Here is a 15,282-nt window from a genome sequence, read left to right as displayed (position 1 = left end):
CCATTGTGTGCCAGCAGACATATGCCATAAATATTGTTTATGATTCTCCTTAAAGTGAATTACTGATTATCTGTTGCTGTTATTCTCAGTATTTTGAATATTTCAGTTCTCGTAGTATAGCCTCTGGATCATTAACATCATCTGGGAACTCCTTAGAAATTCTAATTCTAAGACCTCTCCCTTAAACTTGCTGATTCAAATACTTTGAGGAAGATGCCTGGGATTCTGTGGTCATTTAATAAGCCTTCCAGGTGACTCTCAGCTAGCAGAAATTTGAGAACCACTGAGATAGCTGATATTCTCCAAAGATTAAGCAGTTAACAAAAATCAAGAACCCAATGCCTCTGACTCCATTTGGCATCAATGACTAATGGGTATCACAAATTTTTTTAGCAGGTTTCTTCCTCCACCTGCGGTTACCAAGTTTCTCCTACTGTGCGGGTTTATACTTTCATACACAGTTTTGAAAATAATCCCACAATACAGTAAATTCCATGTTGGTATCCCCTTTTTATAACTGTGTAACCTAAGAATTGAACCCTTGTATAAGCAGTTGCCAAGCTGCTGAGCTGAAATTGAAACTTAGACCTGCTGATTTTAAGCCTTGTATGTTTTACTCTATGCAGTGTTCTTTCTGACATTACAGAAGTTCCAAGTTACTTGATTTTTTTTTCTTTCCGGCAATTTGTTTTAAATGGCTACTGCTGTTTTTTGTTTCCTATTATAGTGAAGACAAAGTTGTAGAAGTAGCAGAGGAGGAGGAAGTGGCTGATGTGGAGGAGGAAGTTGATGATGATGAAGACGATGAGGATGGTGATGAGGTGGAGGAGCAGGCTGAGGAACCTTTTGAAGAGGCTACAGAAAGAACTACCAGCATTGCCACAACGACTACCACCACCACAGAGTCCGTGGAAGAGGTGGTTAGAGGTAATCCACTGTTTGCTTAGAATTATTTTTGGGGAGAAATAAAGCATCATACCAAAGCTTTAGTTTTTTACCAGTTCTCCCACCCATGCCATTCCCAACCAAAATAACAGTACCACAAGGCTGTTTTTGCTTTGTTGAACTTGGGGGTGGGGGGGTGGGGGGCAGGGAGGAGTTTAATAAGTCTTAATAATAAATTTCAAATAATTAGTATTTCTGATTATGCGGGCTGTTCTGTGCCTTGGGAATGCTGCTGGGCAAATCCCTGATTGATCTACGAGACTCTATCCAAGTGTCATCTCGTTTTATAAATTCTCCCTATCTTTTCTTGGCTGAATTAGGTGACCACCTTCATATTCCCTCAGTCGTGAGTGTTTTATGAGTCTAGTATTGCACCATATTGTGTGTTACCTCTTTTAGCACCTAGACCATGAGTTACTTGAGAGTAGGGACTGAATTTTGCTCAATTTTATGCTTGAGCGCCTTGCCTGACTTATAGAAACTTTTGATAAATGTTAGTTGAGTGAGTGGTTGCAATTAGATCTCACTAAAGAAGAAGAGATTTCGTAAATATAGCGTTGATATTTGCTGTGAAATTTAACTTGGATGCTGTGTATTGTTTTTAAGTTGCTTTATAGGAGGAAGTGACAGTGCCTTCTTGAGAGAGAAGTATAGGGCTAATATAACACTTTTCCTGTTTAATGCTCTTACTGAGAATTTTGTGAACTGAGTGAACTGAAGACTTGTTTTGTCTTCAAAAAATAAAGGCATACATTCAGTTTAAATTAAAGTAAATATCATAGTTGGTATAAACATGTGTTTTACCTAGTAATTTGGGATAGGTTGAGTTTTTTAAAGAGTCTACTTTCTCTGTTTCAAATAGATCCCTAATTATCACTGTAGTACCTTTTTTTCATTGCATATTTTAAAGGACTTTTTTGAGGTTTCATTTGCACATATTCACTCTCCTGTTCTCACTCCCAGCCCCAAGCAACCACAATCGACTGTCTATAGATTCTCCTTTTCTGGACATTTTATATAAATGGGATTGTATAATATGTGGTCTTTGTGTCTGGCTTCTTTTACTTAACAGTGTGTTCTTAAAGTTCTATAGTTCTTTAACTTACAGTTTTTAAAACTGATATTACTCAGAGTTGAACAATCAGTTAACTTAAAACTGATTAAAGTAGCACATGCTCTTGAAAAATGAACATACAGTATAAGACTGATTGTTTATCATCCCCTACATAATGACAGTTTCTTATCCAACTTAGCACATAAGTGAAGGTTCAAGTAGATATATGTGTACATAAATACACATTTTGTCTGAACTACTGTTTCACATACCCAAAGCAACCTTTCCTTGGGTTTTTTCATGCTTCTCTGTGGCAGATCTGGTCAAATGAATTTGTTAGCTCTGATTTTCCCACCAAGGAAAGATGTACTGTTCAAGGCTTCCCTTCTTGGAACTTAAAAGATGTATGGCTACAAATTATGGCAGCGGGTCTTCTCCATTAGATGGACATCCTTGTGATCTTCACTAAAATAGCTGTTACATAGCAATTAATAGCCATTCATTTGACATTAGTTTTTTTAAAAAATATTTTATTAAAAAATTTATCATACAGGAATATTGACTTTTTAATAAGTTCTATGAATTTTAATATATGAACAGATTTTTGAAACCACTACAGTGTTCAGGATAGAACAGTTGGCAATAATCCCAAAATTCTGCCTCATACTATATACCTTTATAAGGTATATAACCCACCCTGCCCTTCCCCCCCAGCACACACATACCAAATCCGTGATCTGTTCTCCATTATTATAGTTTGATTTTTTTAATTAGAAAAGGTATAAACTGTCAGAAAAATCATGCATAAAATACTTAAAGTGCAGAGTTCCCATATACCATATTAACACCTTGCATTAATGTGGTACATTTGTTATAATACAATTCATGAAAGAACATTTTTATGATTGTACTATTAACTGTAGTCCATCATTTACAGTAGGGCTCATTGTGTTATATGGGTCTATGTGGCTTTTTCTTAAAATTTTTGTTAGTAACATTTGTACAACTTAAAATTTCCACTTTTAACCACATTCACATATGTAATTTAGTGATGTTAATTATTTCACAATGTTGTGCTATCATCAATCAGTACTTATCAAGAATTAATAGCCATTCATTTAAGATAATCTTTGGAGCACCTGTTCGGTCCCAGCCATTTTGTTTGCTATTCTGTGGAATTGATGACGAGAACACACAGGATATCTTGACCCTAATAGATGGTAAAATCGAGTGGGATATATATATGTCAGAAAAATGCAGTGATTTGTGTTGTAATAAACATAATCACAGAGCCTACTTCAGGGAGGAAAGGAGGACTAGATTGATCAGAGGAGTTTCCATGGAGGAGATAGTTGATAGGTTTACAATTGGATTTTGATACAGACTAATTTAGAGTGAGTAGGAACAGCAGAGTAAATGCAATGAGATGGAAAGTTCTGTGGCAGGTTTGGAAGACAAAATTGGTCCAATTTAGTTAGAGTAGATGTGTTATGTAAATGAGAGAGATGGGAAGGTGGGCTGGGGGAGGGTGTGGAGATGTCCAATGCTTGACTGACAAGTCTGGGCACTAACTGAGGGTGATAAATTCAGCAAACAGTCCTTCAGAACTTACAGGACCTACTATGTGTTTATGGGTTTTCTAGTAGACCATGAAGAGATTTTGTTTTTGATGTTGCTGCTATCCAAGTGGATGGGTGAACAGGGAGTGGCATAGGAGGCCACATAAACTTGTGCATGATCCAAGCAGAGTCAGAATTCTCTAGAAAAAATGCGACCTTGTTATGTTCTGAATTAGTTCAGCTTACAACAGAGATTTATTGTCTCACAGTTCTGGAGGCTGATGTCCTCAGTTAAGGTGTTGGCAGGGCCGTGCTTACTCCTAAAGAGCAGAATCCATTCCATGTCTTTCTCCTGGCTTCTCGTAGGTGGCCCACAATCCTTGGTATCTTTAAGCTTATGATGGCATAACTTTATCTCTGCCTCTGTCACAGGCAATCTTTCTTTCTCTTTCTCTCTCTCTGGATAGAGGGAATCTATATATGCATACACTATATTTTACGGTATTTTTTTTTTCTGTAGAAGGATAAGGTTGGTTTAAAGAGACGTGAACAAACATGAAGCAACTTTAGATTAGAGAAAAAAATTAACTTTAAAAGATAAGTTAATATTGTTGATAGCAAGAAGAGCAATAGAAGTGAACTTCTCTAAGCAAATACCTGGTCTTAAGGGTTGAAACTGTTAATGTCAAAAGCAGAACAGACTGTAAGGGAACCCACCCATCCCATTTTAGATGCTTCAAGAGGACAAATGCTATAATTGAGGCAAGTCTTTCTGGGAAAGGGGGCCTAAATGAAACATGTTATGGTATATTGCATCTATATGTGACAGTTCTCTGTTATCCCAGCTGATTCCAAGAAAGAAGTAGAAGTGTTGGTCGACTACAAGGAGTCCTTTCCCTCCAGGTCACTGACTGTGGTTTTTCCTTGATTATGACAAGCGGCTGTGCTGTAGGTGATTGCTAGCTTTGTAAAACCTCAATTACAAATAGCCTGCTTCTCTGCTGCAAATAGAAATGACTGGCAAAGAAGAGATCATAAAAAGAGATGTAGTCTCATTTTCACCATTAATGTTTTAGCCTGAAAGAAAATGTGATCTACAACCATATTTAATAAGTGAATTGCTTTGTTCACTAACATATTGCTATCAATGCCAGTACTTAATGTGCTTAATCAGAAACCTGATAAAATTTTAAAAGATGCACACAAAGGAAAGAAAAATAACATGACATTTCAGCATGGCCATAAATTTTCAGCCATACTCTGCTAGAATTACTGATTCTATGGAAACTGTCTAACCGGGTTACTGATTCTTGAGGAGAAAAGGCCTTGTTGAATAGTGAGCTCACTACTGCAGAAATCTTTCTTGCTTTAGTTTTTTTTGTTTTGTTTTTTGTCTTTTGGCATGTATGCTCTTTCGTAACTAAAGAAAAGCTTTGAAATTGAGTAGAATAAACCATTTCCAATTCAAAACACATATATTTAGACACTTGCTTCTCATTTTCTGTGTTTTGAGAAAAGATCACACTTCATAGATCCAAGTTGTCAGGGTAATTTCTGACTGAACCGTGAATTCTAAACTCGGATTAAACATGGGCATTGTAATCAGTGACATAATTTTTGATTCACTCTAACCAATTTTGCCTGTCCCTGGTCTCTCTATTTTTCCCTTGCCTTCATTTATTCAGCAAATGCTCATGTTTTCCTGATGATTGCCTTGTGCTTCTGTGGAAAGTATAATGGGATGCACAGCAGATATGCTTTCACCTGCTGGAAGTTTGCTGTTGCAGAGTTGTGACAGCTCCTGGTTGGACTTCTTTGTTGCAGGTGTATGTTTTCAGGATCACTCCTTACCTTGCTTTTAAGGTAAGATGTTCCTTCCTTAGGCTTCTTGTAGCTATGCCTACTTAGGGAAGTTTTCCTTCCCCATTTAAAGCCAAGGAAACAGAGGCCTACAGCTTTAAAAGTAATTGCTCATAGTTACATACCTCGTAAGTGGGAAAGCCAGGATTTGAACTCAGATGGGCCAAGGTATTTCTATCACACCGATGCCAAAGTTATGCTTCTCCTTTTCCTTTTGCCTATAGATGTGCTAGCTTAACTAGTGTTCTTTTGTAAATGCATATGCCTTCTGCTGTAGCCATATCTTCATCTATGATTTCACACTAAACATTTCCTAAACTTTAGAATTCTTATTTATATAATATTATTGATCAGGGAACAGCAAACTGGCACCCATTGGCCATAGATGACCTGTCTCCCCGTTTTATAGACAAAAATTTTATTAAAACATAGCCACACCCATTCGTTAACATATTGGCTGTATCTGCTTTAGCAACACAAAGGCAGCATTGAGTAGTTACAAAATCCATATGGCCTGCAAAGCTGAAAAAATTTGCTGTCTGTCCCTTTACAGAAAGGGTTTCTAGGCCCTGGTTTTGATCATAGAAAATAAATGTGATGCTAACATACCAAGTTAATTTGATTAAGGTAATTTTATTATGCTTAAAGACAGACTAGCATGGGGATTAAGGAGGGTTTTTACTAATTTTATGGCCCTAGGCAATTAGGTAACCTTTGTGAGTCTTGTTTTCTCATGTAAAATGTAGATACTAATATTAATTTGCATGTTTATTTTCAGAGTTAAATGAGGTAATCTATGTTAATTGCTTATAATGACTGGCACAGAGTAAATGTATAATTCATTTTATTCACACAGGCTGCGGTATTGGAATCTTGACTTCATAACCTACTAACTCTGTAACCTTTGTTAAATCGGATAGTCGTTAAGCCTCATTGCTTCCTCTGCAAAATGAGGATTAGTAATACCTGCTTCAAATGTAACCATTTAGTGAGGATTAAATGAAGTACTCTGTGGGAAACATTTAACATAGTTCTTGGTGAAAGGTAAATGCTCAGTAAACTTTAGCTACTCTGATGGTGGTGGTTATAATCATGATTCTGATACTCTAAAGAATTAGTGTTTGCTATTAAGTAGCAATGTCAAAGTTAAGCCAACAGATTGATTTATTTAATTATAAAAAACATAAACATGATGTATCTGTATCTATTGTTATAAGACACCATGGATTTATAGACATCAGTATAAAACCAGCCTACTTTTGTTTTTTTTGCTTAAAATATTTTTGAGTCTACATTATATTTTAAAATATCTGGAATTAAATTTCATATCAAATTTCAAGTTGAGCAAGATAGTACTAAATGCCAATACATTTCAAAACTCAGAGGTTCTTTTTTTATGGATATTAAAAACCTCTTGGAAGTTCGTCTTTTAAATGGATTAATAGAGACAGTATCCCATATTATGGTGAAACTATAAAAAGTTTCATCTAAATATTGCTTGCCTTGGGCCAAGTGATTGAACTCCATGGAACTAAATTACTGTTCTTCTCCCTTTCATGACCCTTAATCAGGGGAAGCACCATTTGATACACCCCTGTTCATTCTCTTGTACCCTTCCTAGGTAGCAGGCATCATAACAAGTGCTGGGATGAGTAAGGTGGCTCTTTTATTCCCTGTTCCCCCTGCCCAGGCACTGATGGAGAAGGATCAGTCTCTCTGACTTGGCTGAAAAGAAACATTAGGTATTATAGACCCCAGTCAGATTTTCCCAGAATTAACTGGCCTTCTGCCAGGAGGAAAGAGTCACCTGCGTCAGTTTTCCTTGAGGGTGAGACCCAGCAGGTTGAAAGGCTTTCCTGTGAAGTCTCTGGAAATACTCCCTTCATCTTGCAGAGGTGGTCTCTTGGTCACAAATTCTCTCAGTGATTTTTTCGGTCTGAAAATGTTTTAATTTCTCCCTCATTTTTGAAGGACAATTTTGCTGGATATAGAATTCTTGGTTGGCAGTTTTTATCTTTTAATAATTTAAATATATCATCCCACTGTCTTCTCACCTCCATGATTTCTGCTGAGAAATCTATGCGTAGTCTTATTGGGCTTCCCTTGTATGTAATGGATTGCTTTTCTCTTGCTGCTTTCAAGATTCTCTCTTTCTCTTTGACCTCTGACATTCTGATTAGTAAGTGTCTGGCAGTATGTCTATTTGGATCTATTCTCTTTGGGGTACACTGAACTTCTTGGATCTGTAATTTTAAGTCTTTCATAAGAGTTGGGAAATTTTCAGTAATAATTTCCTCCATTAGTTTTTCTCCTCCTTTTCTCCTCTCTTCTCCTTCTGGGACACCCATAACACGTATATTCGTGCACTTCATATCGTCATTCAATTCCCTGAGTCCCTGATCATATTTTTCCATTTTTTCCCTATATTTCCTTTTGCTTGTCCGATTTCATATGTTCCGTCCTCCAGTTCACTAATCCTATCTTCTGCCTCTTGAAATCTAACATTGTAGGTTTCCATAGTTTTTTTCATCTCTACTGCTGCACTTTTCATTCCCATAAGTTCTGTGATTTGTTTTTTCAGATTTTCGATTTCTTCTTTTTGTTCATTCCTTGCCTTCTTTATATCCTCCCTCAGTTCATTGATTTGGTTTTTGATGAGGTTTTCCATGTCTGTTTGTATATTCTGAATTAATTGTTTCAGCTCCTGTATGTCATTTGAATTGTTGGTTTGTTCCTTTCACTGGGCCATATCTTCAATTTTCCTGGTGTGATTTGTTATTTTTTGCTGGCATCTAGGCATTTAATTACCTCAATTAGTTTATTCTGGAGATTGTTTTCACTTCTTTTCCCTAGGGTTTTCTTGCTGGATGAATTTGTTGTCTGTCTATTCTTTCACATTCAGTTCAGCTTTTTCTGGACCTCTAGCTTAGGTTTTGTTTAACAGAGGAGAATTTTTCAGTTCTTGTTTTCTTATTTCTTGCCTTCTCTGTATGGTGTCTTCCCCCCACCCCCACCCTTAGGAGGATCTGCTTAGGTATTATAGACCCCAGACGGATTTTCCCAGACCAAACTGGCCTCCTGTCAGAAGGAAAGAGTCACCTGTGTCAATTTCCCTGACAGTGAGTCCCAGCAGGTTGAAGGACTTTCCTGTGAAGTCTCTGGACTCTGTTTTTCTTATCCTGCCCAGTATGAGGCACTTGTCTGCCTGCATGTCCCACTAGCATAAGATGATGCGGTACCTTTAACTTTGGCAGACTCTCCCTGCTGGGGGCATGGTGGAGACAGAGGAGAGGTTGTAGGCTGGTTTTAATGGCTTCAAATTACTAAGCCCTGGTGTCTGAATTCCTTAAGGGAAGGATTCCGCCTGAATTGGGCTTCACCCCTCCCCTGGGGAAGGCACAGGCTCCAGACGAGCCCTCAAATAAGCTTGCTTCTGCCTATGCCTGGGGCATTTGCAGCCTGAGAAGTCCTGCTGCTGTATTCAGAGGCAGCCAAGACTTTGTAGAAACACAGCCACAAAACCTCTGTTTCTTTTTTTTTTTTTTTTTTACTTTTCCATCAGCCGTGCCCCTTTGTGCTGGGGCAAAAATGAGCAACCTCCACTTTGACCAGGTTCACCTGAGCTAGGGGCCTATTTTTAGTAGTCAGAATTTCTTAATTAATTCCACAATCGGCATTTGGTTGCACTCAGCCCCTGCTACTGGTAAAGTCCCTTTCCTTTTCCCTCTGGGAAGCAGCCTGGGGTGGAGGGGCACTAGCCACATGGCTTGGGGAACTCACGGTTCGGGGGGGGGGGGTGCTTGCAGCTGGTCCAGACTGGGGTATGCTGTGTGTCCGGTCACTGATGTGGCCCCAGGAGCTGTTCTGTACTGTTTCTGTTTATTTAGTAGCTGTTGTGGAGGACGAACTAAAACGCGCACCTTGCTAAGCCACCATCTTGGAATGTCTCTCGACTGGAAGTATTTTCATTTAAACATGCACAAAGTTTCCACAGACATGATTTTTAGTCTAATCCATGTGTCCCATTGAATGAAGGTCAGTGTCCTGTGGCAGGTAGAAATGTTTCGGTTAATGGAAATCTTTTTAGTTCCTATATAAAAAATGCATTCTGGAGTTTTTAAGCAGGATAATTACCTTATCTCCCCTTCTTTCAGACTTATTTTACTCTCCCAAAATGCTGACTTTACCTTCTAACATCTTCTTTTAACATGGTTCGCTTTCTGTGATTCTTTTACTGGAAATAAGAGACATCTTGAATAAGATGTCAAGGAGAGGCAGGATTGAATGACTAGATAGAAAAGTGATTTCTAAGAAAGCCCCTCTGTCTTCAGGGCAGCAGACCAAATTTTACAAATTAAGAGACTCCCATGATGACCAGAAGAAGTTTAGGCCATCAGAAATGTCAAAGGTAACACAATATTTGCTTTATAATGGTAGGACTATTCAGGTGTTTAACTGAGTGAAGAAAGAATCAAAAAACAGTGCACACTCTCGCTCTTTCACCCTCTACATATGTTCTTGTTACCCAACAATTAATTTCACAAAGTAGAGAAAGCAATTTGATGTTGCTTCCATGTGACTTTAAGTTCTTCTTGTTTCGTAATAGAAACAAGAAAGACCTTGCTGGATGATTCTCAGGATTACATCTCTTCTGAAAATTTTTGTTGTTGTTGTTCTTTATTTAATCAAGGTGACAATAAAAGTTTGGAAGTAAATAGAAGAGTTAACATGATTTTTAAAAAAATAGAATTTTTTTAAAGTGAGGAGCATTGTCTAAAACAATAAAGAAGGAGATAGTCAACATGTGTATTAATAAGTATATTGGTCTGATAAGACATAGAATCTTTGTCAGCTAGGCAGATTACTCAGATGGTAGCTTCTCACTAAGAGCAAACAAATAATCCAAGAAAGCATTGTCATTTTAACACAGTGTAAACCAAATTTTAGTTTTACATGAAGATAGATCTGATAAGAAAACTATTAAAAATCTTGCAAAACTGTAAAATCTTAGCCAACCATAACTGCAACCAATAAAATTCATTTCCCACAAGACGTCTACAGCTTTCTGTATCCATCCGTTTTGGTCTACACATTCCTGTTTCTCATTCTGCAACAATCAGTTATTGTACTTTAGGGGAAAAAGCACTCTCTTTTTCCTTAACAAAAACACTTTCTGCATAATTAACATTTAAATTGCCAGAAAAGTTCTTGAAATCACTTTTCAAGCCAACATCCTATAAAACACAATTCTTTTTTTTTTCTTTTTTGTGAAAAATAACATATATACAAAAGCAACAAATTTCAAAGCACGTCACAATTAGTTGTAGAACAGATTTCAGGGTTTGGTATGGGTTACAATACCAAAATTTTAGGTGTCTACTTCTGGCTGCTCTAAGATACTGGAGACTACAAGAAATACCAGTGTAATGATTCAGCAATCATACGCTAAGCCTACTTTCTCTATATAACTCCGCCATCACATTTGATCTTTCTCCCACTCTTTAGGGGTATTTGGGTGATGCTCATTCTAACTTTTTCATGTTGGAAGGGGCTGTTGGTAATATGGTGTAGGGGAATGAAACTAGTTGATGTTCTGGAGATGCTGGCCCCACTGCATTTCAGGAGTTATCTGGTCCAGGGGCTTGTCTGGAGGTTTCTAGAGAATGACCCTAGTGTCTTCTGGAAATTTGATGGTACATTTGTCACCTAGGATTGCTGATGTGTTGGCATGGCTGCCCGCTCTGTTTATCACTGGTGCATGGACAGAATTACTATAATATAGGTGTTTGCATGGACTGTGGCAGAGTTCTCAGTCTCAGCACTATTAATGTTTTGGACTGGAGAATTCTGCAAAGGGGGATGTTTAACCACTTTCCTGTCCTGTACTCAGCAGATGTCAGTAGCAGCACCCCAGGTGTGACAACCAAAAATGCCTCCAGATATTACCAGATGTGCCCCAGGAGTACAAGGTTGCCCCTTGTTAACAATCACTCTGCTATAGTATTGAGATCTGAAATGATGCCTCCCTTTAAATATATGATGAGAGAAACATTCCTAGAATAAAGTGTCACATTTTAAGGTCACCCTAAGTCTGTACATGGTAAATATGCAATAATTGTTTTTTTTTATATTGACAGGAATAACTAAGATAAGAAAAATGCTAAAGCAATGATGGTAAATATACATCCCGTGAGGTAAAAATATATACTTAAAAGATTTAATAGAGTCTAGTAGTTTATATATAGAGAGAGAGATTTAAAAATATTGATTTTTTGAAAATGTATATATGCATATGCAGGCAGCAAGATATGAAAGAAGTTGCCTTCCTAGCTTTTTAAATAATAATACTTATTTTATTTCCAAAGAAACTCTGTCTCCCTTGGTCCACTGAAAAAAAAATAACCAGTGGTGATTAGCATCCATATAGCAACTAGAGGAATTGTTGTTCTCAGCTGGAGGCTGGTTAACACAGAGGCTAGACATGGTCAGTCTGCCCCTGAAAAGGACATTGAACTGCAGGGCCATCCTTCTAACTCCTGACTCTTGTCTGGAGCCTCTTATTTGCAAGAACAGAAATGCTCTCTAATCCAATGTTATTTTTACAGAGAAGGGAAATGGTGCAAGGAGGTAAATTTCCAAGCTCAGTGATCTTTCTTTGCCTTTATCTCGTATTTCTTTTTTCTCATTATTTTCCAAATAGAAACACGAATTTTGATACTTCTAATATTATAGGAACATCACTTGAATTCAAATTTCTGAGAGATTGTGCTGGTTTGAAAGGATGTATGAACCCTAGAAAAGCCATGTTTTAATCCTAATCCCATTTTGTAAAAAGCAGCCGTTTCTTCTAATCCCTGTTCACTACTACTGTGTGTTTGAGACAGTAAATAGATCATCTTCCTGGAGATGTGATTTAATCAAGAGTGGTTGTTAAGCTGAATTAGGTGAAAGCGTCTCTCCACCATTTGGGTGGGTCTTAATTAGTTTCTGAAGTCCCGTAAAAGAGGAAACATTTTAGAGAATGAAAGAGATTCAAAGAGAGCAGAGAATGCTGTAGCACCATGAAGCAGAGTTCACTCGTCACTGCTGTGGAGATGAAGAAGGAAAATGCCTCCTGGGGAGCTTCCTGAAACAGGAAGCCAGGAGAGAAAGCTAGTAGATGACACCATGCTTGCCATGTGCCCTTCCAGCTGAGAGAGAAACCCTGACTGTGTTCACTATGTGCCTTTCCAGATGACAGAGAAACCCTGACTGTGTTCACCATGTGCCTTCTCACTTGAGAGAGAAAACCTGAGCTTCATCAGCCTTCTTGAACCAAAGTATCTTTTCCTGGGTGCCTTTGATTAGACATTTCTATAGACTGGTTTTAATTGGAACATTTTCCTGGCCTTAGAACTGTAAACTACCAACTTATTAAATTCCCCCTTTTAAACACCGTTCTGTTTCTGGTATGTTGCATTCCGGCAGCTAGCAAACTAGAACAGAGGTGTTTTCATAGGCTTAAATATGAGTCAGGGAATTATATCTTGATATTGGATTTAAGGCAGAAGTATTGAAGCTGCCCTAATGCTAAGACAGGCAGAACTTCAGAGTTACATTATCCCTTAAAATCAGTTGTAGAGATCTGGAAGTCTTCCCTCTTTTACCCAGCATATGAGGATTTGTTTTAGCAATAAATTCCAATCAGTGCAACTTTTACTAATTCATCTCCCTGGTTCTTTGGTCAGATGATTGAATCTTCGATCTCTAAGTTTTGAAAATTCAGCAGCCCTTATAAAATATGATAGATTATCACGATTCTCTACTTTATGTCAACTTGAGTCACCTACAGCTCTTGCTGAATACAGATTCCAGGGGAATAGGTTTGAAGTGCAGCCTCCATTTTAGGTGAAGCCAGCACTACTCCACAAATTACCTTTTGAGGAGCAGGCTCTCATAGCATTTCACAGCTTTCTCCCTCACTTTTTCAGCTGTGACCACTTCGGCCTTCTTACTTGTCCTGGAACTCACCAAGTACACTTGCCTTTTCAGATGTTACTGCTAGCTGCTCCATCTGCCTGCCATGGCTTCCTGTATTCTTAAGCATATGGAAAAAATTATACTTTCTCTTTTTCTTTTTTTTTGGGGGGGGGTGGCCCAGGAATTGAACCCAGGTTCAATAAATAACTATATAGTTTGTTTATTTAGTTTTATTAATCAAGTGCTTACTTTCCAGGAATTACATTAAGCCATGCAGAATTAAAGGCTCATTATTCTGGGCTCCCTGTATTTGGATTGTTTAAATGATCTACCCAGACAGGTTGAGTTATATTATGTGTGGTACACAAAATTTAGGTTCTGGACAAAATAACCTTTTCTTCCTTTAGTCACAAAGAGTAAGTGAAGTTCTAAAATATAAATAATGTCTTCATTACTCTCCTGCATTCTGAGTTACCTGAATCCCTAGCTGGATGGCTTCATTCTTACTCTAAATAACTGGTTATAGTTTTCGAACTTCATTTTTGTACCGAAGACTTTGCTCCAATTTGAAATACACATTGAGAAAGAAATATTCTTGGTTTAGTATTACGTTTTGGACAATAACTTGCATAATCATTTAATATAATGCAGGAATCTTCAGATTCACTTCTATAACTTGATCTGTATTATATTGACCTTTATAGAAATGGAATTTAGTAGTGACTCCTGCACAGATGTCAGCCAGGGCCCACCTAACAAAGATGTAAAATGCATGGAATATATGTAATTAGAAGCACATAAACTCTTCAATACTGCTTTGTATACATGAGTATTTCAGTTTATTAAATGGTCTTTTGTATTAAAGGGTGAATAGAGCTATTACAAAAGAAGAGATATGCTTCTCCTAAAGCAGAATTCACCTAAATGAATATTAAAAAACATTTTGGTGATCATAAAAGTTTAATAAATTAAATATGAACCAACAAGAATTTACATACTTTCCTTAGATCTGTGTCTATGTTTCTTTCTAACTTGAGACTCTCTTTGAAAAATATCTCAGTTTCTATTCTGGCAAATTCTCTCCATTATTTTCTGTAGTATTTACTCTAACTGAAAATAAAAGATGGATAGGAATTGAAAAGATTTATTTGGCAAATTATTTAAAACTATTACTCTTTCTGTTTATTAGATTCTGAGAAGAGAAGGAAGTTGAGAAAAGAAAACTGCAATTTTAATTTCTTATGAGTTCTGTTTGGGTTAGGGGTCTAAGTTTAAATGCTGTACATTTAGTGAATGATATTATAAGTTATTTTCCACTGAGTACAAATAATAGTTAATATGAAACATTTTTCACAGAATATTTTAGTGGTTTCTGTAAATTAGGAAAGAAGAAATTTTGTTTCATAAAGATTTTAAGTATATAAACATAAGCAAAATCTCTTGAGATGTTTTTTTCCCCCTAAATCTAGTCTACATGTGTAAATGATATATTTTAGGACTCAGTATTTTGATGCTCTTCTGCTTGGTTAGATTAGTGATTGGTTAAATCTCTTGGTGATTTCCCATTACTGGAAAGCTATTTAAAGGAAAATTCCTCAAACTAAGACTTAAAGCCCTTTGGGGGAATTATATGAATGGATTAGAGAGTGAAGGAAGGAGACAAGGTTAGAATTTTAAAGTGAACTAGACTACCAACATTCCACTGAAACTTTTTTTTAATGTGGGGTTTGTTTGTTTTTGATGTTGTTTTTTACTTTTCATTTTTATGGTAATTATAGATTCACATGTGGCTTAAAGAATTGAGTTTTCACAACTGAGAGTATCTCAACAATGAAATTAATATTGACTATTTAACAGTTTTTTAACCCAAGTAAGTGCTCCAGTTCCTTCCGTTGATCTCGTTGG

At 37.1% G+C, this 15,282-nt stretch overlaps 1 protein-coding gene across 6 annotated transcripts in view; it reads left to right on the top strand.

The window, feature by feature from the left end:
* The window catches only part of APP (amyloid beta precursor protein), a 290,703-nt gene that overhangs the window by 173,068 nt on the left and 102,353 nt on the right, over window positions 1–15,282 (top strand). For all 6 annotated transcript variants that reach the window (XM_077118781.1, XM_077118780.1, XM_077118779.1 and 3 more), the window contains exon 6: window positions 728–927. In XM_077118781.1, coding sequence (XP_076974896.1) covers window positions 728–927 — 200 coding nt within the window. The remainder of the gene's footprint in view (window positions 1–727; window positions 928–15,282) is intronic.

The sequence above is a fragment of the Tamandua tetradactyla genome, chromosome 10, assembly GCF_023851605.1.
Source record: "Tamandua tetradactyla isolate mTamTet1 chromosome 10, mTamTet1.pri, whole genome shotgun sequence".
NCBI classification, from domain to species: domain Eukaryota; kingdom Metazoa; phylum Chordata; class Mammalia; order Pilosa; family Myrmecophagidae; genus Tamandua; species Tamandua tetradactyla.
Note: the sequence above shows the minus strand (reverse complement) of the source record. Positions and strands in the feature narration are given on the sequence as shown.